Source organism: Pelodiscus sinensis, chromosome 1 (genome assembly GCF_049634645.1).
Source record: "Pelodiscus sinensis isolate JC-2024 chromosome 1, ASM4963464v1, whole genome shotgun sequence".
In the NCBI taxonomy this organism is placed as follows: domain Eukaryota; kingdom Metazoa; phylum Chordata; order Testudines; family Trionychidae; genus Pelodiscus; species Pelodiscus sinensis.
The window spans coordinates 15,053,509-15,077,190 of NC_134711.1; the positions used below are offsets into that span (position 1 = coordinate 15,053,509).

Sequence of the window (23,682 nt, forward strand, 5' to 3'; positions counted from 1 at the left end):
TCTGTTATTTATCTGCACTCCACATACACATACTTCAGCAAGAATTGATGACTGAGAAGTTTGCTTTCTACAGTACTGCACAATTCAATAGGTACATTTGTATATTACAACCCTCATTCTTTCCATCGAAACTTTTGTTTTAAATAGGAAACGCTTATCTGAAGTCAGGGAAGACTTGTTCTAGCATAAAAAATAGTAAAGAAAAAGAGGATATTTTAGGATCTGTTTTACTAATACTGCTTTAGGTCTGCAGGTATCTGCATCTGTGGATGTGGATGCAGCCTGCAGATGCAAATTTTGTATCTGGAGTCCTGCAAATTTGAGACTATCTGCTTTATATCCACTGGAATCCACATCCACTTCTGTAGATGTGGATATCTGCGACTCATTTTTGTGGATACAGAGGTGGATGCAGGGCTCTACTTATCAGGCAGTTAAATGATCCTGTGACAAATCCAGAAGACACTGATCCTTATCTTCTTATTTTGACCATCTACCAATCTTGGTGACTGGGCATAAGCATTGGTGCAAACAAGTAACAGGAGCTTTGAAGCAAATGTATCTTTTATAGGCTTGCTAATTTTGTAGGGATATATTGCTGGAGATTTCATAATATGACCATCTTTAATTAAAGATTAATCTTTCATTTCTGGGGACAAGGGAAGGAGCTAGATTTTGAAGCTATTTAGGTTCCTGTCTGTATCTTTAGATGCATACATACCTTTAAAAACCTGGTCCAAAGCTTACAGCTTCAACAAGAAAATAAAGCATGTTGCAGACTCTAGAAATGAGGGAACCTGTGACTATTTTTATTTTCTGAAACAGCCAAGCCACCAGTCAATCATTCAAAAGAGTGAAATCAGTCTTATGTTCAAAAGCTTCAGAGGGGTAGGTGAGTTAGTCTGAATCAGGAAAAGCTTAAAAAAAAAAAACAGACTAGTACCGTGGTCACCAACCAGTAGATTGTGAGCTACCGGTAGATCTCAGGGGCTCTAAGAGTAGCTCTTGAGCCCTCTCTGAACTGTGCGCCTGCACAGTACATTTACATTAGATTTCCTCATTTGAGGAGCAGCTACTCACTGAGCAACAACACAGGTGAGTAGCTGCGAGGAATGGTGGGAGCTGGGAGGTCAGGAGGGCTGAAACACACCAGCCAGCTGACTGTGGCTTTCACAGCTGGAGCTAGGCGCAGCCTCCCTGGGCTGAGCTCAGGGCAGCCGGGCTGGAGGGAAGAGAAGCAGCTGCCCGGCCAGCTGGCCATGGCGCTCAGCCAGGGTGCACCACGCTCCACGTGGGCTGGCGCAGAGGAGAAGCTGCCTGGCTTGCTGGCTGTGGCGTTCAGCCCAGAGGAGGCTGAACCGTGCTCCAGCTGATTGGGCGGCTTCCCCTCTGTGCCTGCCCACGTGGAGCTTGGTGGCACCCTGGCTGAGCACCATGGCCAGCTGGCCGGGCAGCCGCTTTTCTTTACTCCAGTCTGGCTGCCCTGCGGTCAGTCCGGAGAGAGCGTGGGTCAGAGGCTTCCCTCCGTGGCTGGTGTAAGGAACTCCTTGCCCCCAACCTTGTTCTCTCTCCTCTGCCCCAAACTTGTCCCCCGCCCTCCTGGCCCCCTGTTCCCTCTCCCTTATCCCCCTGACCCTGCTGCAGAAACCTGCCCCCCCTGCAGAAACTTGTCCCCCGGCACCCTGCCCCCCCCTGCAGAAACCAGTTCCTTCTGGCACCCTGTCCCCTGCTGCAGAACCCACTAGCACCTCTCCCCAGTACTGTGTCCCCTGCTCCCAAATGACTTTTCTATGGGTCAGTGACCCCTGACTCAAGGCAGGTTCCCTGCCATTCTCATAAATAAAGACAATGCAGAAACTTTTTGTGTTTAACATAGTATTTTATTTAAAAATGAAATCTGGCCAACAAACCCCCAATTGGGGCCAAGCCCCCATCTGGCCACAACCACTCCTGCACTCCCCTTTCCCCAGACCCTAGATCTGAGCCTATCAAACACTGGAACCTCATGCCCTCAGCCCCTCACATACCCCAACCCAAATTCCTGCATCCTCACATCCGCAAGCCTGTGGCTTGCTTAGTATCCCAACACTGCCCAGCCTGGAGCCCCCTCCCCGAGCCAGTGTCCCCTTCTCCGCCACCTCCTGCATCCATATTTCCTCCCAGAGTTTGCACCTCTCACCCCTTCCCACACCCAAATCCCTCATTCCCATCCTAGAGACTACACATCCTGTCTCAACACAGCAAGGATCCAGCTAGACTGCAGGAGTTTTTCCGGATTCTGGAGATATCCCGGAAAAACTCTTCTGCATCCAGGGCTGTGTTTGTTCTTCCGCTTTTTTAATGGAAGAGCAAACAGGCTCTTTTGGTCACCCCTATTTTCCTCTTTCCACAAGGAATAAGGTGGCTTCCAAAAGAAGGGTTTTTTTTCTGACATTTGGTCCAGTGTAGACAGGCCAAATGTTGGAAAAATCTCTTCCTACAGAATAATAAATAAATAAATAAATAAGCAGCAGTATAAGGATTGGGGATAGCAAGTGATGGAGAGGAGGAGAATAGAGAGGGTGGGGCTTCAAGGAAAGGGCGGGGCGGTAGATCTTGGCTTGGTCTGTCATTTAAAAAGTGATCTTTGGTGTAAAAAGGTTGGAGACCACTGGACTAGTAGCACCTTAAAAACTAACAAAATGTAGATATCATCATGAGCTTTCATGGGCACAACCCACTTCTTCAGATGACCGGAGTATTAAGTGGGTTACACCCACGAAAGCACATGATCCCATCTACCTGTTTTGTTAGTCTTTAAGATGCTACTAATCTATGGGTTGTTTTTTAAGTTTTTCCCATCAATCTTACGATCATTCCCTCTCTCGGGTAGCTAGCTGCTGGTCCTCCACCTTGCCAGAGGGAGGAGCACAGAGCGAGTAGCCCCAGGCACGCGCTGTCACCTGGCTGCAAGGGGAAGAAAACGCAGCGTTTTGAGTTCAACAAGTCCAGCACTTCCTCTGGGCCGCGGGCAGGCCCAGGCTGCTCGAGGGGGTGGTTTGCCATGGGGGGAGGCAGGTGCTGGGGCTCCGGTGGGCCGATCCAGAAGGGAAGCAGCCAGGATCCCTTTCTCCCCAAGCCGGCTGAGCGCGGATCCGGAGCGCAGCGCCAGCCCGCCCGGAAAGACGCGGCCCTACCAGCTGCAGGTAAGGCTGCCGGTGGGGTCCCTGCAAGGAGGCGGGGGGGGGGTCCCCCACCTCGCAAGGGAAAATGCTGGCGCGGGCACAGCGGGGGGCGACTCTTCCGCGGCCTCCCAGCGGACCGGCTGCCTGCAGATTCAGCGGGGTGGGGAGACGGGCACGCTCCGCCCGGGGCGCCCCCGAGAGAAAGGGGGAGCGCGGGGTGCCCGCACCGGCCGCTCGCTGCTGGGGGCTGTTGAGTTTGCTCTCACCGCAGCGTAGCGCCTCGCGCGGGACAAGCACCCCCCCCCCCCGGCGCGTAGGATGCTGAGGGGGGCTCGCGCCGAAGGGTGGGTGCGCGTGGGAGCCGCGCGGCTGCTCTGTGGGTAGGAGGGGCGCGAGCTGGGGGAGGAGGGGCTCCCTGCCCACGTGACAGGGCCCCCAGCCCAGGCCGCGGGCGGGGAAAGGGGGTAGCCTCGGGGGCAGTGTGCTTACCCGGGAAAGGGGCGGGGCCTGCCCGGCGTGGGCGGGGCCTGCAGCCGGCGGCCCGGGTGCCACAGGCTTGGAATGCGCTCGGCCCCCTGCAAGATGGCGGGCTGGCGAGGAGGTGAGGGGTCGGGGATGCTCCCTCACGGGACCGAGGCGGGCGGGGGGCCGCTCCCCCCCTCGGGCGCCTCAGGGACAGGGGCTGTGCGGTGCCCGTCCACGGCAGGGCCCCGGGGTCTGCGGGGAGAAGGGGGCTCTGCGGTGCCGGGTCCAGCATGGGGGGGGGGGAGGCGGCGTGCAGTGTGGGGGAGGGGGAGAGGGACAATGTGCCGTGCCTGGAGGGGGGGGGGGCACTGTCCCATGCCTGCGGGAGGCTTTTGGCGGGAGAGGTTGCTAGGCGAGTCTGGAATTTAAGAAAGAGTCCCCCAGCCTGGGAAGCCTCCAATGCCTCTCCTCCCCCTTTCCTTTTCAGTGGCGATGGGCTCATTGCAGCTTTGGTTGGGACACAAGTGACCAATCCGCTACTAACGCAGAGGAAGAAATTCAGCTACTGTCAAATACACCCTGACTCTTACTAAAGCAGGAAAAAAAAAATATAACCCTGTTGTTTTGGGCTCCAGACTTTTGACTTGCTATTAACTTTGGACGGTCGCTCCTAACAGAGTTCTGAACTGTTGTAATCATTGTTCCGTAGTTGGCATCCTTTCCTCTTTAGAACAGTTACATTGTCGATTGTAACCTTCCTAAATTTGGCCCAGTTGACAAGAAAGCAGAGATCTTTCTGGAAGAGGGATTTGCCTCGTGTCTCATCCCAGTCACCATGGTTGCATAGCAAGTACAAGAGTGTTGATTCCACTTGACTAACTGCAGCTAGTTGGCTCCCATGTAAAAGAGTGAAGGGCTTCTACATAATTGCAGTCAGAAGCATGAACTTTTGCTAGGGTGCCTTAAGGTCAGGAAAATTATTTCTGTTTTGTTTACTGAGATTCTTTTTGTATGAATAATTAGTAGGTTGTAGGTAGATTTTTTTATTATATGAGTGTACATAGTATATGCAGAGCTCAAGTTCAGGCAGAGAACTGTTATAGACTTCATTCTATATTAAAACGGAGTATCATTGATTCTATCTGCGACTGCTACGCTAGTAATTTTACAAATATATTGTGGACAATTCTTACACATTACAATTGGGGGGCTCGGAAACAGACTAAAAATCAAGTATTTAATTTTTTTTCAACTCAGCTGAAACATTAAATTAGTAAAGAATCCTATTTTCTTATTGTAGTGTGGTATGTGCCTTGTCTAGCTTCACTTGAGACCATCCAGGAATTATGTAGGAAGGAAAATCTCACATGTAAATCCCTTGGAATCACCAACAGGAATCTAAAGAGTTATGAGGTGGAATATTTATGTGACTACAAGGTAGACGAGGTAAGATAAATGTCTAGTTTTACAGAACAATTTGATCAGTATTTCAGTTGGAAATTTGGAAGTAAGAGGTGGTAGTTTTCCTCAAAGTCTAAAGTGCTAGGCTAGCATAGGGCTTTTGTTAAGTTACTGCTGACATTGAATAAAATACTTTGGAATGTTGAAGCCTAAATAAAGTATTCTTTGGCTCTGACTGTAAGAAAGGGAAGGTTCTGCGTATAGTAAAGCACAAAATGTCTGACCCCAGTGCCAAAGCAAAGTTTACTGTGCTTAAATAATAGCTCGGTGTGCATTGATGCTTCTCTTCCCCTTGTTTGCGGTTAAAAGGACACTTCTTCCTCTATAGTACTGCAGTCTGTTCGTTGAATAGCTACGGCCACATGTTGCAATTGGATCCATGACCAGATCCCCATTAGGTGCCATGTGTATGCAGAAGCTGATCAGTGTGTGTGCCTGGTTTAAAGATTTGTCCTTATTGCTCAATTCCCTTGGGGAAAAAAAACCCCTCCTTTCAAAATAATTACATTTTACAATACATAGTCTTTGTAGTAAATATAGCATTAAGAAGTGTTTTTGATTGTATTATTCCTCTAGGCTGACTCAAATAACGATTACAAATAATACTATTAGAGGTTTTTTGGTCAAACTTTAGATTTTCTTTTTGTTCTGTGTAGGGTGTTATTTTATACTGTTTCCATCAGTGGCAATGCTAACAAACTGATCCATGCTAATATTATTTACGTGTTCTGAGTCATTATACAGCCTATAGTTATCCATGTCCTTACAAATGGTGCACAAAGTACATACGTTGCATTTGAAAGGCTTGATTCTCTATTGTTAGCTAAATTCACAGCTGCATGGTCATATGTGGTTTTATTTCTCCATCATAAAGAGGGTGATAAGAATGTTAATTTGACTGCCCTTCAGTTTATGCAGCTTTCTTAATGACACTCACACTTCTTTTTAATCTTATTTACTATGGATGTGATACCAGAGCAGTTGTATCACTGAATTGCCACACTTATTTTCAAGGTATTTTTGATTAACTATTGTTGGAAGTGTTGTGGCTAAATCTGTATTTATTTCTCTATTTCAAGGGCACAGAGTACTTCCTTGTGAAATGGAAAGGATGGCCAGAATCCTCAAATGCCTGGGTTCCTTTGAAAAATCTTAACTGCCCACTGCTCCTTCAGTACTTCCACAGAGATAAGAATGAATATTTATCTCGGTTGAAGCGAGGCAAAGCAATAATATTGAAAAACCATATTAAAGCTTTGAAACCTGTAGTAGCACAGTACATTGTAAAGAAGGCTAAACAAAGAATAGCTCTACAGAGATGGAAGGAAGAACTCAACAGGAAAAAGAACCATAAAGGAACGATTCTTGTAGAAAACACTGTGGATCTTGAGGGCCCTCCTTTAGACTTTTATTATATTAATGAATATAAACCTGCTCCAGGAATAAATGTAATGAATGGAATCACAACCGGCTGTGAATGCTCTCATTGCCCTGCTGAAAAGTGTTGTCCAGAAGAGGCTGGATTTTTCTTGGCTTATAATAAACGAAAGCAGTTAAAAATCCAACCAGGCTTACCTATCTACGAATGCAACTCATATTGTAGATGTGGTCCTGAATGCCCTAACAGGATAGTACAGAAAGGCACACCATATTCTCTTTGCATCTTCAGAACTAACAATGGCCGTGGCTGGGGAGTAAAAACCCTTCAGAAAATTAAAACAAAGAGATTTGTGATGGAGTATGTTGGAGAGGTATGTATTTATCTCAAAGATGAGTTATTTGGAATAAAAGATTTAAGTGTAGGAGAATACATCTTACAAAATAAAAAAACGTTTTTCAACACTTCTTGATTCTGTTACATAACATATACATATGAGATGTACTCCTTTAAAAGCAAACGCATTTGAAAGTCAAATTACCTTTATATTGTATGACTTTGGGTGTTTTCTGCACCAAAACAATGTAAAGGGGCCAAAGTGCAAGAGATTCTTGGCATTATGTTATATTGTAATCTTTAGAACCAGGTTTCTTTTTCGCAACATTATATGCATGGTTTGTTTTTTTAAATTAATCTTTTTCAACCAAATTACTTGTCGATATTAGGGATGTTAGCAACTAGCTAGCAAACCATTTAACCGATAAATGATTGCTTAATGGTTCTGGTTAACCTCAGCACCCCCTACCCACCATGTGTTCTGCATTTTAACGTGGACTGGCAGGCTGGCTTAGTCCCAGCCCACTGATCTGAGTTTTAAATGAAGAGCATGCAGGAGAGCCACCTGCCACCCTGCACTGGTGACTCTGTATCGAGGTGGCAGGGGGCTCCCCAGGAGTGGGGCTGGGAGCACACTGGCTGTTGGCCCTCCCCCCGGGGGGAGCATTTTAGTAACTATTTAACTGCTAAAAATTGTTGCTGCTATACAATAACTAAAATAAACTATTTATAGCATCCCTCATCCCTACTTGGTATCTTGATCATCTCCTATCTTGATTACTATGACCTTCTGTTCTAAGGTTCTCTGTTAATACTGATCTCATCCCAGGCCAAATTACTGCAAAAATTATTTTTATCACTTGTTATAAAATCAGGGATGGTCTAGACAGTATTTGGTCCTGTCAGGAGGGCAAGGGACTGGACTTGATGACCTCTTGAGGTCCTTTCCAGTCCTAGTATTCTATGATTCTGATTCTATGCTGATCATGTCAGCCCATGCATTTCATCATGTCTAAACTTGTAAAATAGGTTGTGCTTTAAAACATATTGGTCAATGCCAGTTAACACATGGTTAAAATGACTCTCGCTGTTTACACTAGGTATACGATCCAGTTTAAAATTGTTAAAATGTGGTATCTAATATGTCTTAAAACACAGTGTGACTTTCTACTCTAGTATGACTCTTGAGTCACACAGTGCAATGGTGAACTAGTGAAGTATCAAGTTAAACTTGTCCTTGCTTTCAAGGCCCTACATAATCCAGTTTCTACTTACATATCTGACCTGGTGTATTTTCACATTATCCCCCAGTCTGTAATCCACAACTGATGCCAGCCTGAGAGGTGTTTATCCCCTTTGCAGCTGTTTATCTATGTGTTGCTTTATGCTTACCTTCCCCAAGAGATCCTTCCTAAAAGCTCATTTAGGCTTTGTCTACACCTTGAGTTTTTGTGGCAGAAGATATGCTAATGAGGGACTCATTAGCATAAGTCACAATCTCATTAGCATATTTTCTGCCAGAAAAATTCATAGTGTAGATGTAGTCTTAGAATGTACAAGAGCTCAGTTTCTCAGAATAGAATTAATCCTGTGTGATGTTAACGAAGAAATGTTTTTTGAGAGCACGTGGGTAGAGAGAGAGGAGGGACTTTTAAGTGAAGGTGGTGATTAGTCTGTGTCACCTGCCCAGTCACCCAGCTGTATGTGATAATACTTCATTACTCAGAGCGTAAACTCAATGGCAACCTGCCAAATCCAGATTTCTGTTTCAGGGCTAGCTTCAAAAAAGTTTGTAGTGTTCACTTTTTCTTTACTTTTATTATTACTAGAAAAAGATTTTGTTTTTCCTGGTAGAGTTAGCACAACGTGAAGTCCTGTGTATAAGCTTATGCCCTAATAAATCTGTTAGTCTCTAAGATGTCATGGGACGCCTTATTGTTTTTGCAGATACAGACTAACACAGCTACCCATCTGAGACTTTTCTGCCAGTAAAGGATACATTTAAAGTAGAAGACCAGGGATAAACTTGCATAGTCTATAGCCTCAAGCAGGAACAGTCCTAGTCTTCCAGGCAGCTTCTGCAAACATCCTTTGTGCTAATTAGGGATGTTAGATCTTGGGTAATTTGAATAGTCATGTAACCTCATGAAATCTTTGCAGTGACATTAGATAGTCCCCGGAAGTGGGGCCGGCAGCCAGTGCGCTCCCAGGGAACACCCTGCCACCCTGTGCTGCTGCCTTTGTATCAGAGGCAGCAGCGCGGGGTGGCTGGTGGGAGCTGGTCCATGAGGGGAGCCAGTTTAAAAACTACAGGCGGCAGCATGGTATAGCAGCAGCAGCAGCAGCCCCTGTCCACAGGAGTCCAAGTTTCCAGCAGACAGAAGCTGCTGGGAGTGAGGAGGAGGTGGGGGAGGCTCCTGCGAAGCAGCCTCTTTCTGCAGCACCCTAGGCTGGCCGCAGACAGAGGCTGGGCTGGCAGCAGGCCCTGTCAATGAAGGATCCAAGCTCCCCGTGGACACAGGCTGCTTTGTGGCATCCTCCGCTGCTTCCCCACTCCCCTGTGCTTCTGCATCAGATAGAGGCAATAGTATGGGAAAGGCAGAAAAGGTGGGGAATGGGAGTAGTCTGTATGATTAACCGGTAAGTTTAATCAACTACTTGTTGACAACACTACTGGCCATGCCTAACTAAAGAGCCATGTGGCTCTTTAAAATTAAGAGCTGCAGTGGTCCCAGACCTGTGGGAGCTGGGACTGCTTGATCCTGGTTTGCGCTAGGTCCAGCAACCCCAGTCCACGGTGGCCTGAGCTGGCTACAGACGGGCTGCTGCTGGAGCAGCCTCAGCCCACCGCAGGCAAAGACTGCTTCGTGGTGGCCGGCTGCCCCCAATACCGACTCCTGTCCCTGCCTTGCTGCTTCTTTTACAGAGGCAGTGAGGGGGTGGGGGGGAAGAGAGTAGTTGAGTACTCGACTAAATTTAGGATTATCAGGTAGTCGAGTACTCGACCACTCGCTTACATCCCTATCCCTGACAAAATGTTAAGCTGTATGAGTAAAAGTGTCATTTTGCATGTATAATTGTGTGGATAGTAGGAGCTTCTGCCAGTACTGCTGGCAATTAAATATGACAACTCTTCGTACCTTGGATTAACAGTTGTGCTGGCAAAAGTCAGTTACAAGCATGACTAGAAAAAAAAACTTATATATTGATTTTCCCCACAGGATTGTTCTACTTTCCCAGAACAGTTTTGTGGTTCTGCTTGACATGAACAATTCTGTACAGGTTTGGTGGGAAAAATAATATGCAGGTATCAGTGGTAAATATAAATTCTTCAGGAGAAATGGCAAGGCACTATAGGTAGGATAGCCTGTAATTGTCTAATGGCCACATGCTTCTTTCGGGAGCCAGTGATTTTTTACATTATTTAAAATGTAGTTAGGGATATTGCTTATAGAGGAGTTCAGAGAAATTGGGGGTGGAAATAAATAATTATTTTATAGAGCGTCTTTTATATTTGTTGTATTCAGCATTGTATAGAAAGCAATGGGAACATCACTTTATCTATAAATACATATCCAAGAAGGTTGTCAAATATTATATTGCTTGAGGAGAAAATACCATTGCTATCTTTTAATCAGGCATTAGTGGCATTAGGAACAGTCAGTAATTAGTCAAATAATTATGTTCAAGTATTCCTTAGACGCATTGCAACCTTCCTTTCTTCTTAAAGAGAAGTCTCCCTACATCTGTTTATGAAAATGTAAAAGTTTGAAAAAAAAACCCAACCCTTCTTCTGTGGCTTTGTTTCAGTTCAGTGACAGTTAATAATATGATGCAGGTTTCTTTTTTTAGGTGATCACAAGCGAGGAAGCAGAGAGACGAGGTCAGCTGTATGACAACCAAGGAAATACGTACTTATTTGACCTGGATTATGACTCAGATGAATATACAGTGGATGCAGCTCGATATGGAAATGTGTCCCATTTTGTGAATCACAGCGTAAGGGCTTTTTTGTGTTGAAGAATTGTCCTGGCTTATACCAAGAATGCCTTTTGTAAATATAACTTTCAGAAAACTTTTTATCAAACCTAAATTAAAGTGTTTTTCTATGAAACCATGGAAGTGAGGGATCCTAAAATGGACAGAGCGAGTGAAAGTCAAAAAGTCCCACAAGCCCTCACAATCCTAATTTTTATTAATGCTTTTTTCTTGGATGCTGCAAGAACGGCATTGTTTTAGACATGCAACATAAAATTATCAATCATGTAGGAAGGATGAATACTGATATATATACCTTATTTGAAGCAAACAATATAAAGTAGCTTAGATCTAATATAATTATCCCTTAGTTTTCTCAAACATTGGATGTGCAAGGTATTTTTTAATCAATAGGCTCACTCTACTAGACATCACTTTAAATAGCTATTTTGCTTTACCTGTTGAAATAAAACTAAGAGTTTTCACTATTCCTTATTCTTTCTTGTTCAGAATTAGTAAGAGGAAAGTCAGCATTTTCTCTCTGAATTGGAGATTTTCATTAACATGTACAATACATGATTTGTGATCCTGATCCTACATTCTGATCTAGAAGCAGACACCCACTGACCTCACGGGAACTCAGCCAGGGACCAAGGGCTTGCTAAATAGATCAGATAACAGAGTTGGGATCATAATCTGTATTTCCAGTGTATTCAGTTCAGATAGGATCTCCCTTGTCCAGAACACTTGGGCCCTGAGCTGTCCCAAACCAGGGAATTTGCCAGACGGGGGTAAGTCAGTGCTCCCCTGCTTGCAGCACTGCTCCTGAGCTCTGGCACGGGCTCTTCAACCTGCTGCCCCAGGGTCTCCCAAGGTTCCCAGTGGGACCCTTGGCTGCTGCCGGTTCAACTGCCACAGTGTTCCCTGACTTCCTGGCTGGGGCTACCTGGCTGCCACTGGCCCTGCTGCACCAGGGGTTTCCCAGCTGCTAGGGTTGCCCTGCTGCCCTTGGGGATTTCAGCTGTCCACTTCAGGTAGAGGGGATCCCTGGCAGAGGCTGCCCAGACATCCTGGCCCCCCGATACTGGTGGTTTCTGGCCATGGCTGCTGGATGCCCCACTGCAACTGGCGATTCCCTGGCTGGAGCCAGGACTCCAAGGTTGTGTCCCAGCTGATGCTGGAGGTGTCCCAGCTGGGGACAGGGCTGCTCTGCTAAGGCTGGGAGTTCCTTGACCAGGGCAGGCAGGGCTACCCTGATGCCACTGGTCCTAGCCAGGGATCCCCAGCGCCTGCATTGCTCCTGCTTCCAGGGCTCTTTGGTCCAGCAACACGTTGCCAGACCAGAGAGTTGGGGATTTGGGAGGTTCAACCTGTACTTGTTTCCAGATGCCCAAAACAACATTTTCTCTTCAGATAATTAAATACCAGCAGCATGGGAAATAAATGCATAATTTAACATTTGGCTATTGATTAATATTATATGAACAGTCATTGTGAAATGTAGGAAGAGGAGGAGAATGTCTGAATATGGTTTTGTTCCAGTTGTAAGTAATGGACAGAAGGAAAATTCCTGCCTTTTCCATAGCAGATTTCCTTCTTTCCTCAGCACCATGTTTAAACTCACTGAGCACCTTGAAATTGTTCTTAAAAATAGTTTTTCTTAAACTGAAAGTACCTAATACAAAAGACTTAATTGAACCGACCAGGCCTTCCTATGCATGGAATTGCATGGGTTTTTTTTAGTTTTAGAAATTACTGCATTACTTTCTGATTTGATGTTTGTAAAATGCCATAATTGCAATAACTACTGTAGTTCGCCTGTTTCCTTTTTTCTGTGTGCCTGAAGATCCTAGCCCTACATTTGTGTAAGTGATTTGGAGAGAGGGAAGTTATGTGTTTCTAAATATTGCTGGATGATCAGCACTTCTGAAAATTGGGATGCTGTATTTTAAATGTCTAAATATGAATTTTGGAGGCTGACTACAGGCATGCTTTTAAAATATATATATATATGGGACTAAGTATTCTGTCCAAAGGCAAAAGACCTAGTAGAATTTTCAAAAACACCTAGCTGACTTAGCATATTCCTGTTTTACTTTTGAAAATTCTATAGTTTGTATATTGTAAGTAGTCATGTTAGTCTGTGTCTGCAGAAATAATGAGTCCTTTGGCACCTTAAAGATTAACATTTATTTGGGCATAAGCTTTCGTGAGCAAAGACCCCTCCCCCCCACACCAGGATAATATTTCTGCCCTTGGAAGCAAAACTGAGGTCTGAGTTACCTACAGTTAGTATGTCTGGCCTGAGGCTTAAGATTGCTCTCCCTCTTTGTCATCTTTTTTGTCTGAACTTACTTTTGAGTGCCTTTTTAAAAATTGAGTACAGAGGAATGGGTGAATCAAAACTGTTGCAATCATTTTCAAGCTGTAACTTTTTTAAATAATCAGTTATGTCTTTGTGTGCTATACTTGAGGAAGAGCTCTGTGTAGCTCAAAAGCTTGTCTCTTTCAAAACAGAAGTTAGTTCAGTTTAAGGTACTACCTTTCTCACCAGCCATAGTGTCAGTGTTGTTGCTTAACAGGGCCTTGCATTCATTTAATAGTGATGTTTCAACAGGTGTGTTGTTCTGTTGACTTTCAGTGGAGTTACTTCTGATTTTTGCCATTATAACTGATAGGGAGACTCAGTCTTCACTTTCTTCTCACTAGTAATGTATAGTAATTTTAATTGCCATTCCCTACACTGTGTTTGAAATTCTGTTTTGATAGCAAATGTACACCTGAATCACAAAATTATAACTTTGCTTTACAGTGTGATCCAAATCTTCAGGTCTTCAATGTTTTTATTGACAATCTTGATCTACGTCTTCCTCGGATAGCGCTGTTTTCTACAAGAACCATCAAGGCTGGAGAAGAGCTCACCTTTGATTATCAGATGAAAGGTTTGTAGAGTGTAAATCTTTATGTGCAGGGTGGCACTAGCTGGTTTTGTTGTAGCCTGATCAATTTTCAGCATTGGTTTGCTGAAATCAAAGTGTTGTCTTTGGAGAGATCCCTCTTCTCCATTTCCCCCCCCCCCCTTTCTTCTACCAACACTTCCTTCCAGCTAAGAGGCTGTATGCAGCTTCCATTTAATTCAGTCAGTAACCTCTGCAGGGCAGATTTAAAGTACATGCACATAACAGCATATTAAATACAGTAGATTAGAGCCCTGCATATGACTATTTTCCTTGGTTTTCACAAGAGAGAAGGATTCCCTCATGCTACTTAAAACCAAAAAGGTTAATTAATTATATATAATGGGAATTCAGTCACAATCTTGCTTAAACCGTGTAAAATATTTCCTTTTATGATAGACATCAAATCTCTAGCTCTTGTTTAAATTTGAATATTTAATTAATAGGGAGCTGAGCCCCCTGCTCACTACACTGAGAGAGCTTGTTGACACTGGTAATGTGATGACACTCTGTCACATGGTAGGAAAAACTTTTGAGAGAGAGAGAGAGAGAGAGAAAACAGATTAACAACCCAAAACCCTAAAACCCCCACACATTTATCAATTAATACATAATATTCATAATCAAATCAAACTTAACATAACAAAACAAAATAATAAACCAAAAACACCCTCAAAATAATAAACATACATCCAAAAACAGCCCGACCTCTGTGCCCGGCAGGCCTTCCCCATGCCTGACCCCTGCAGTGCCTCTCACCTGCTATGCCCTGACAGCCTCTCCTCATGCCCAGCCCCTCCACCCGCCAGCCCAGCCCATTCAGTGCCCCCCCACTCACTACGCTCCACCAGCCCCTCCCTGAACCCTTCCCAGTCGCTGCAGAACACCCAGCCTGCTGTACCCTGACAACCTCTCTCTGTGCCCAGCCCATTCAGTACCCTCTGCCCCTTACCAGCCCATGGCTGGTCCCTGCAGTATACCTGCTGACTGCTCCTCCTCTGTCCCTCCCCATGACTGGGCAGTGCTCCCCACTTGCTTCACTGTGCCGGCCCCACCTGTGCCTGCTCTTGTCCCTGCTACACTCCCTGCCCCCTGCATTGTGCTTTCCCATACCCAGCCCTGGCAGCACCCCCAGCCCTCTGCCCCCTTAACCTCTCCCCATGTCTGGCCTCTGCAGCTCGGCCCCCCCCAACTCTTTGTGCTCATAGCCCCTCCCCATTCCTGGATCCTGTAGCATACTCCATGTGCTGCTCCCTGACAACCTCTCCCTATGCACAGTTCCTGTTGTGCTCCCCCACCCATTGCACCTGCCAGTCCCTGCTGCTACCTTATTCCTGCAGCTCCCCCGCGCAATGCAGTGTGCCTAGAGCAAAGATGGCTACCTTGCTTCAGCCCTTAGCTACCGTTGGCCTTCCTGCCCAACTTCAGCCCTAAGTCAAGATGTTCCCCTAGATTCCTGACCTTAACCAAAATGGCCATCCGACATTCGGGCTCCAGATACTCTGCCCTAAAGCGAAATGGCTGCTTAGCTTCAGCACTCTGAACCAGTCCAGATTCCCTTAACAAAAATGGCTTCCAGGAATAGTTCCGAGCAGGGTGAAGCTGTAGAACTATGGCTCTCATGGGCCCGTGCATGCAAGCCCGTCTGGCTGGCGTCAGTGGAAACATGGTGCTGTATGAGGGGCTGTAGCCGGTAGGGCTGTGGGGGAAAAAGCCAGTCAGGGTGGAATGGGACCGGGACCTGGGGTGGGGGCAGGAGCTGGTAATGCCCTAAGATGACCCTCCCCCATGGGGGAGCAATGTAAGGGCAAGAGGAGCTCCCTGGAGTGGCTAGTGAGGTGCCCTGTCTGGAGGTTGTGATGGCGCGTTGGGGTTTTTCCCATCTCCTGCACCCCCGTAGTGGCACGGACAGACTCCACCAGCCAGTAGAATAGAGGGAGTTTATTGCTTCTCCAGGATACAGCACAGCACAGATGTCATCTGGTTACAGGAACTGGGCCTAGGATGCCTCAGCACCCCTTGAGATGGGGGAGTCTGGGCTCCTAAATTCTAGCCCCTTCCCTAGGCTGTCTCCTCCATGATCCCAGACAAAAACTAACTCTCTTCCAGCCCTGCCCCCCAGCCAGAGGCTTCCACCTTCCTTTGTTTCTCTCCCTGGGGGGTAACTGGTCGGACAGGTTGAGAGACCCTCTTTGCATAATGACTCATCCCCTGCCCTGCTGGGCCTTGCTACAGACAGCAGCCAGTGGAGGTCACTCACAACCCACTGCCCAGCATAGCAACCAGCAAGGTACCCCCCCACTATGTCACAGTTAAACAAGAGTGGGGGGCGAGAAGGCGCTAGGCCAGAGGGAGAGGGGTGTTTGCTGAGAGAGCTTGTTGACACTGATGACATGATGTCATTTTGTCACCTGGCAGGAAAAACTTTTTTTATCTATAGAGAGAAAAAAGAGAGCTTTGCTTTACTTACTTTGCTGAAATTCTGACAAACCAACAGGAGATTGTGTTTTCCTGCAAATTACCACACTCTGTCGCCCCCCCCCCTCCTCCCACGCCCCGTCCTGCCTACAAACATTCACTAGCAACGTATCAATTCTTACCCCGATTTGTCAAAGATGTGTCTAATTTTTGAACAAGGACCTTGTGCTTCTCTTATGCTCTGCCTCATGCGTGGGAGACGTTCCCTGAAATATCCACAAAGCTACCTGATTGTCCTCCTCCAAATCTTTTCTTAAAACTTCCCTTTGCTTTTCAAACACAATGGTTGAGCATCGGCATGGTCTGTTTGGGTAAATTTCATGGATATAGGATCTAAAAATAGTAGATTTAATTTCAGATATTTAAATCTGAATTTTTTTCAATTTAGTAACTGTAGGAGTCTGGACCCAAAGGGATTTGGGGAAGGGAGGGGAGTTTGCAAGGGCATTGCCACCCTTAATTCTGTGCTGCTGCTGGCAACAGCATTGCCTTCTAAACTGAGTGGTTAGAGAACAGCTGTCAGGAGCCCATCTCTAAAGACAGTGCCACAGCTAACAGCAGCCAGAAGTAAGGATGGCATGCTTTGGTATTGGCACTCTATGCTGCTGCTTTCAAAGCTGGGTCCTTAGTTAGCAGCCGTTACTCTCCAGTTGCGCAGCCCTGAAAGTAGCACAGCAGAAATAGGGTATTACTTCTGCGCTACTGCTGGTGAGGTGCAGTCTTCAGAACTGAGCATCTGGCCAGCAGCCACAGCTCTCTGGCCATCTAACTCTGAAGGCAGCGCAGAATTAAGGATGGCAATACTGTGACCCCTCCCCTATGATTATTTAGGTAGGGACTTTGTTTGAAAAACTGGTTTTCCCTGTGTAACATAGTATAGGGTAAAAGTACAAAAAAGACCAGATTTCACAAGGGAGACCAGATTTAATGGGTATTTTTCCACGATCATGAATAAACTGGTGAGTCTTACCACTCCTAGTTAACTGGTAGGGGCTTGCGCCGCTTCCTATCCACTGAAGGTAGGGGGTTGCTTCGGCCCCACAGAGCAGGCCCAACCTCTCCCACTGCTGCAGGTGGGGGCTGCTCTGGCCAGCTGACTGGAGCAGATCTTGTCCACAGCGGAGGTGGGGTTGTTCCAGCCCAAAGTGCGTCCCTCCCCCAATCGGTTAAACCATGTTTAGGCAATCAAATGGGATTTTACATCCCTAGCCCTCACTGCTGTTCTCTCCTTTTTTGCTCCTTTATCTGTCTTTTTCTAGATCCACCTTTTTTTGTGTTTTGTACTTTAGATTTCAAGCTTAGTCTGTGTTTGTGCAGCCCTAGCAGAGTGGGGGCCTCATCCATGACTGGATTTCATAGCCGATCCACAATGATAGGTACAATAAGGTTCCAGGACTGTCACTTTGATTGCTTCACACTGATTCCACCAACAGATAAAAACCTGGCTGAGAACTTTTCATTAAGAATGTTACCAGGTTCACTTGTCAGCATCACTGGGATCCATGGAGTGTTACTGTCCAATTTGTAAATTGTCAGTCATTTAGACTGCATGAATTTCACCTATGGAACAGCATGATCTTTCAGCTACTAGTAAATAATTTTAGGTAACAACTTTTCAAAGACTTATACTAACACTTAACTTTTTAGCTTCACAAGTGTGTCAAAATACATTCATAAGTCTTTGTGGAACTGGGATTTTAAATTATAAGTTTTTGTGGCAGAGGCTATCTTTTTTCTTACTTGCACAGTTCCAAGCACAATAACAATGCCTATTTCCAACAGCCTTCAATTCTGCTTCATTTTAGGATCTCTAGATGTGACTTCAGACTCCGATGCTGTCAGCCCAGCAAGAAAGAGGATCAGAACTGTGTGCAAATGTGGAGCTGTGTGTTGCAGAGGGTACCTCAACTGAATTCAGTAGCCAAAGTTGCAAATACATTAAAAAAAGAAAAATTGAAATAATTTATTTCAGGAAGACTATTGTTCTAGTTCACTTATACGTACGAATTGCAGTATTTTTACATATGAGTCAATATAATGAAAGCAAAGCATTATATTTGTATTTGAAAATGTCATTAGCCAAAGAGATCTGATATTACAGCTGCTCTGAAGTATGCAGACTGGCTACATGGATTAAAAACTAGATCTCCTTAGAATTATTTGCACACTGTGGTTTAGGAGATGATGGAGGTGCGTGTTAATGTGAAGTCAAAGTTGAATATTCAAGTCTGTGTATGACTCCTATCCTACAACAAGCTGATTTCAATACGAGGGTGTTCCATGTCTTGAGCCCTATAAAATGGAAATCCACTACCACTGATGTACTAGAAATCATAGTGGATGTATCATTTTTCTTAGTTTCCAGAGGTAATAGTGAAACTTTGGGCCCTGATCCTCCGTTGGACTGTCCCGCCATTAAATTCTGCGTAGGTATGGAAGTTCATAGGCATAAACTCACTTAAAAAACCCCAACTAGTTCTTATGTCAATGGAACTTCACACAGGCAGACTGATAGTGTTAGCAGCTGCTGGATACAAGATTTGGTAGTTATCACTGAAACAACTGGTTAAAGTTTGAAAGGCAATAGACAGGAATTGAGAAATTTCTCTAATATTTCTTTCATGAACTTAGTGCATTAAAATACTTAAATTTATGCCATATAACTGTATCCTGGGAATGTAATTGAATCAACAGCTGTCTTATGTTACAAACTTTTACATATTGTGAATTTTTTTTCTACCTATCTAATGGTAGAATTAAGCCATTTTTTCCCGTTGTAATAACAAACTTCAGTGAAGTTACATAAAGGGTGAATTTGCCCCATTTGCTGTAGACAGTAGTGAGATGTTCTTTGAATCTTGAATGTAAAACGCTGAAAAACTTATTGTTCTTCAGCTTTTTGAATATTTTTCTGTTAAGTATCTAATATTTTTGAAGATTATTGAAAATGTGGTAATGTATGCTAAATTGTTCTTGACTTCAGAGAAGCATACAACAGCAGTTCATATAGTTGTAGAGTATGGGTGGAACCACAAACTAACTGTATTCCATGGTCAAAAAATCAATACTTAATTTCTCATTGATTGTAAACATTGCCTATTTCTAGAAAGTGATGTATCTTTAAGAGGATCAAGCATAACTGTAGCTCCTCAAATAGACTTTTTGCTGTATATTATGAGGTCAGGTATATACTTTTATAAGAGATGCTGCTGTTGGCTTGGCTGATTGAGATCAATTATTCAGCATATAATTATCTATGTGGTTTATTAAATATGCCTTAAATTTCGTGTTAGTTATTGGCACAGCAAGGAGAGTTTTTGAAGGACACTCATTTGTTAATTTAAAAGCACAAATGTACTTGAACTGGAGAACTGGCTTTGTATAGGATACTGAAATTTTGTACACCATAGTTTATCAATAATTTTTTGATTGGGCATACACATTTGGGGCTACTTAGCAAAGCACAAAGCTAGGTATCTACTTTAAAAGTATAAACTTTTCAGTTTACAAGCAGAGTTTTATATAGTTTAATGAACAGGAAACTTATTGTTTAGGTTTAATTATATCTAACAATACCATGCTCCCTAGAGTCCCTTCTTGAGTGAAACTACTGCATCTAGTCATTTTAAAGGTATTATTATAGAATTAGTCATGTATCTCCCACATCAGTATTTTATAAATCTCAAGGGAAAGTAAATGCCTTTTTTAACATAAAAAATGTTTGAGGCATTTCCTTTCACTCTGTCCAAGTAATTCTTGATTCCCTCCACTATTCCCCCAGGAACAAGTTGTAGAACTACAGAAACAACTCAGCTGCAACCCTCTGGCTGCTGCTCTAGGCTTTGGATTGAAAGAGTGAACCTTCAACACCCTTTACCTTGACTCCCTATTCACGGCATCCATTTGCTCCTCTCCACAGGGCTTCCCCCAAACTCCCTCTCTGCATTACACATGAAAGGCCTCAGACACCTTGGTTGGCTGTTCTGCTCTTTCCTTTTTAGCCCCAATCATGATTCAGTTACAAATATCTACATTTTAAGTAGATGAAGTCAGTATGTATCGCCAGTACATAATGACCACTGCTATTCTTCAGGGGCTGTGTTCTCTCTCCTGCATTTCAAACACAGGACTCTGAATTTGAATCTTAGCAGGTAACAGGAAATTACTAGATACTAAGTCTACTGCTGTATCCTGTTACTAATTTAGGACCTCAAACCATGTTGTGTATTTACCTGTTTACCATGATTTTCAGTTTGCCTTTGCTAAATGGGTCAGGTTTTTTCAATTTGATAGTCTTTTAAAATGTGACAATTTTCAGTTTCATAGCAAGCCTGGGTTTCCCTCCCTTTAGCTTTTTCTGATATTGTTTGTTGGTGTTACCATGGCTATCACTATACCTATGTGAATAGCACTTGGGTACTAGTAACCTATCAACTGTTTTCTGGCTGGTTTTAAAGTAGCAAAACTAAAAACGCTGCAGGATCATCACCATGCAAATGCTATTGTGGATTTAAGTTCTCATTTATACCAACTCTTTGGTTATTACCATTGTGTATTGGGGCTATGTGCTTGTTTATAACCTCAGGAACATTACTTTGTCGTAGGATGTGACATCTTTTGTGTAATGGCAATACGTTTGCTATAGGTTCTTTTGATAAAATAAAAAATTAGGTTTTTTTTCTTTTGTAGTTGGCAGTAACTACCATCCATCCCTTCAGTAGATCTTTAAATTTTGGTCAGGTACTCTCTTACAGCATTAGCCAGCAGCTCATAAAAAATCCTACTGAATTACTTTTGGAAGTTTGAGTGACATTATCTTACCAACATTGTCTGTAGAGATTTTTTTGGAAAAATTGCCATTTTTCTGAAAAAACTTCACTTACATCCACACTGCAATCGTGTTCTTTCAACAGGGGTAAACCTCTTTCTACGAGGAAGGAGCCTTTGTCCGAAAGAGCTCTTTAGGAAAAAGGCATGTGTGGATGTTCTTTGGAAAGAAGAGGCCTCCAGGAAATAACACAGTTCCTGGTCGCCACTCTGTCCAAAGTAATCAGAACTCTATAGTTCCTGTCTCCTGGCACCTCTTGAAGCAGGAAGCCAGCCCTGGAGCAGCATCTCATGGTGTGGCTCTCCCTGCCACCTGCACTTGGAGCTATGGCTGAGCCACAAGCCCCCCCCTCACCACCACCCCGCACGACCTCCGTGGACCTCACAGGGAGCAGCACCAAGGGTACCAAGCAGCAAGCACCCTCCTGGTCTGGAGTGTAGATCCTGTCCCTCCTGGAGCTGGGCGGGGGAAAACCTACAGGATCTCTGCTTGACACCAAAATGCCAAAATCTATGGACGCATGACCAAGGTCCTGGCGGATCGGGAACACCCCCTTCCCCAGATCTTAGAACAGGTCTGGAGTAAAGTAAAGGAGCTCCCCTAGGGCTATGCGAGGGCCAAGGAGCGCAGCTAATGGTTCGGGGCAGGACCCCATTCCTGCCCCTATTATGAGGAGCTGCACCAGATCCTGAGGGGTGGGAAGCCCTTTCCCCACCTGTGATGGTTGACTCCCACCTTGAGATGCCTGATATAACCCGCCTGGAGATTGTGGAGGAGGAGGAGGACACTGAGTAATATGATGCTGAGCCTGGTGTCAGTACCCCTGAGTCAGGATGTGTCTCAGGCGTCCTCTGGTGGCGGGGAGGGATCATCTGGTGAGTATTCTGTTTTCCATACACACAGGGTGCGGGAGGCAGGTGCAGAGAGGCTGGGGTGTGCTCATCACTTGGCCTGCTTGGGCTGGACATCGAGCTGCAGTCTGCACGTGGAATCACATTCAGCAGCAGTGTGCGCCATGGTGACGTAGTGTGGGTACCTTGCTGGTTGCTATGCTGGGCAGTGGGCTGTGGGTGACCTCCACTGGCTGCTGTCTGTAGCACAGCCCAGCAGGGGATGTCATTATGCAAGGGGGCTCCAAACCTATCTGACCAGCTACCTCCCAGGGAGCAGAACAATGGGAAGAAGGCGGAGTGGAGCCCTAGCTGGGGGCAGGGCTGGAAGAGTGAGTCAGTTTCTGTCTGGGACCATGGAGGAGACAGCCTAGGGAAAGGGGCTGGGATTTAGGCGCCTAGTCTCCCCCATCTCAAGGTGGGCTGAGGCATCCTAGGCCTGCCCTGTAACCAGATTACATCTGTGCTGTATCCTGGAGAAGCAATAAACTTCCTCTATTCTACTGGCTGGTGGAGTCTGTCTGTGCCATTATGGGGGTGCAGGAGATGGGAAAATCCGGACATGCCGTCACAGCTATGCCACCTCAGGAGACAGCCCCTGAAAACTCCTGGGATCCTGCTCACAGGCTCTGGGGAGGTCACACACACATCTGGCCCTGTGGAGGCAGGGGACCCTCTCACCACCAGCCACTGCTGGAAGCAGGCTGGACACAAGGGCACACGCACAAGCCCATACACATGCTTACCCATGTGAAGTACCACCCGCTTCAGCAGACAGCACTGCCAGGTGCAGGTGTGTGTGGGGGTGCTAGGGAGGGCCAAGCTGCTCCAGACCCCTCTCCTGCCCATGGGATCCTACTGTGGCCAGACACTTCCCTAGCCAGTTTGTCCATGGGTGGGGGGAAGCAGACAGCATGGGCACCTTGGGGCCCCTGAGAGGCAGGGCCTGCTGTGTAGGCCATACTTGGCCTTGCTCCTGGGACATCTCCATCCTCTACTCTGAGGCCTGTTGCTGCTGACCCTACCTCGCCTTTTATTTTCTACAGAGGGATGAGCCATGACTGGGGGACCCAAAAATGCTCCAGGGTCCAAGAAGACCTGAGGCAGCAGCATGTGGGTATCTTGAGAGACATGCAGCAAACCCTGGCATGGAAGGTCTGGAAGGACCCACATGTGGGACCAGCTCATGTGGCAGGGCAATTTACATTCTATCATGTGTGAAATGGCATAGCCAGCTGCTGTCCCTGCCTCTGTTTCCACCCCCCCCATGCCCATTCCCTGTCTCCCTGCTATGCCTATGGCCCCTGCTCCAGCCCCGTTCCCCGCCTCCCCTGTGATCCCAGGACCCACCCAACCCCAAGTTTGCTGAGGTCCCCACACCACTCCTGACCCTGAGTCCCCCTCCTTCCTCCAAGTTCTCAGCCCCCCAGCTTTTTTTTATTGAAAGATAAATACAATGTTCATTATGTTGAAATCAGAACAGGTGTGTTTATTGACTGTACAGGGAAGGGAGGGGTTGTGGTGGGAAAGGGATATTGGACCAAAACCTCAGGTGGGGGGGAGGGAGGGGAGGAGCCCTGAGAAAAATTACTGGGGATCTTGAGAGAAATTCTCTCTAAGGGCCTCCTGGATCTGCACCCCCAACTGATGGGCTTAGCGGATGGCAGCTGTCCATGGCTGCTCAAAGTGTCCCCCCTTCATAGCCAGCCTCTGCCCCCCCCACCCACATAGGAAGGCCTCCCCCTTT

General features: G+C 45.7%; 1 protein-coding gene across 3 annotated transcripts; it reads left to right on the forward strand.

The window, feature by feature from the left end:
- Positions 1-2,968: 2,968 nt before the first annotated feature.
- SUV39H2 (SUV39H2 histone lysine methyltransferase) lies at positions 2,969-20,899 on the forward strand. Of its 3 annotated transcripts, none has more exons than XM_075926087.1 (6): positions 2,972-3,185; positions 4,930-5,075; positions 6,170-6,841; positions 10,657-10,803; positions 13,595-13,724; positions 18,023-20,899. In XM_075926087.1, the coding sequence occupies exons 1-6, from the start codon at positions 3,044-3,046 to the stop codon at positions 18,127-18,129; spliced, it is 1,344 nt and encodes a 447-aa protein (XP_075782202.1). In that variant the 5' UTR covers positions 2,972-3,043; the 3' UTR covers positions 18,130-20,899. The 3 variants fall into 3 exon arrangements, with proteins under 3 accessions (XP_075782207.1, XP_075782202.1, XP_075782203.1); XM_075926088.1 differs by lacking the exon at positions 2,972-3,185 and adding an exon at positions 3,642-3,765; XM_075926092.1 differs by lacking the exon at positions 10,657-10,803 and having other exon boundaries at positions 2,969-3,185.
- Positions 20,900-23,682: the final 2,783 nt, after the last annotated feature.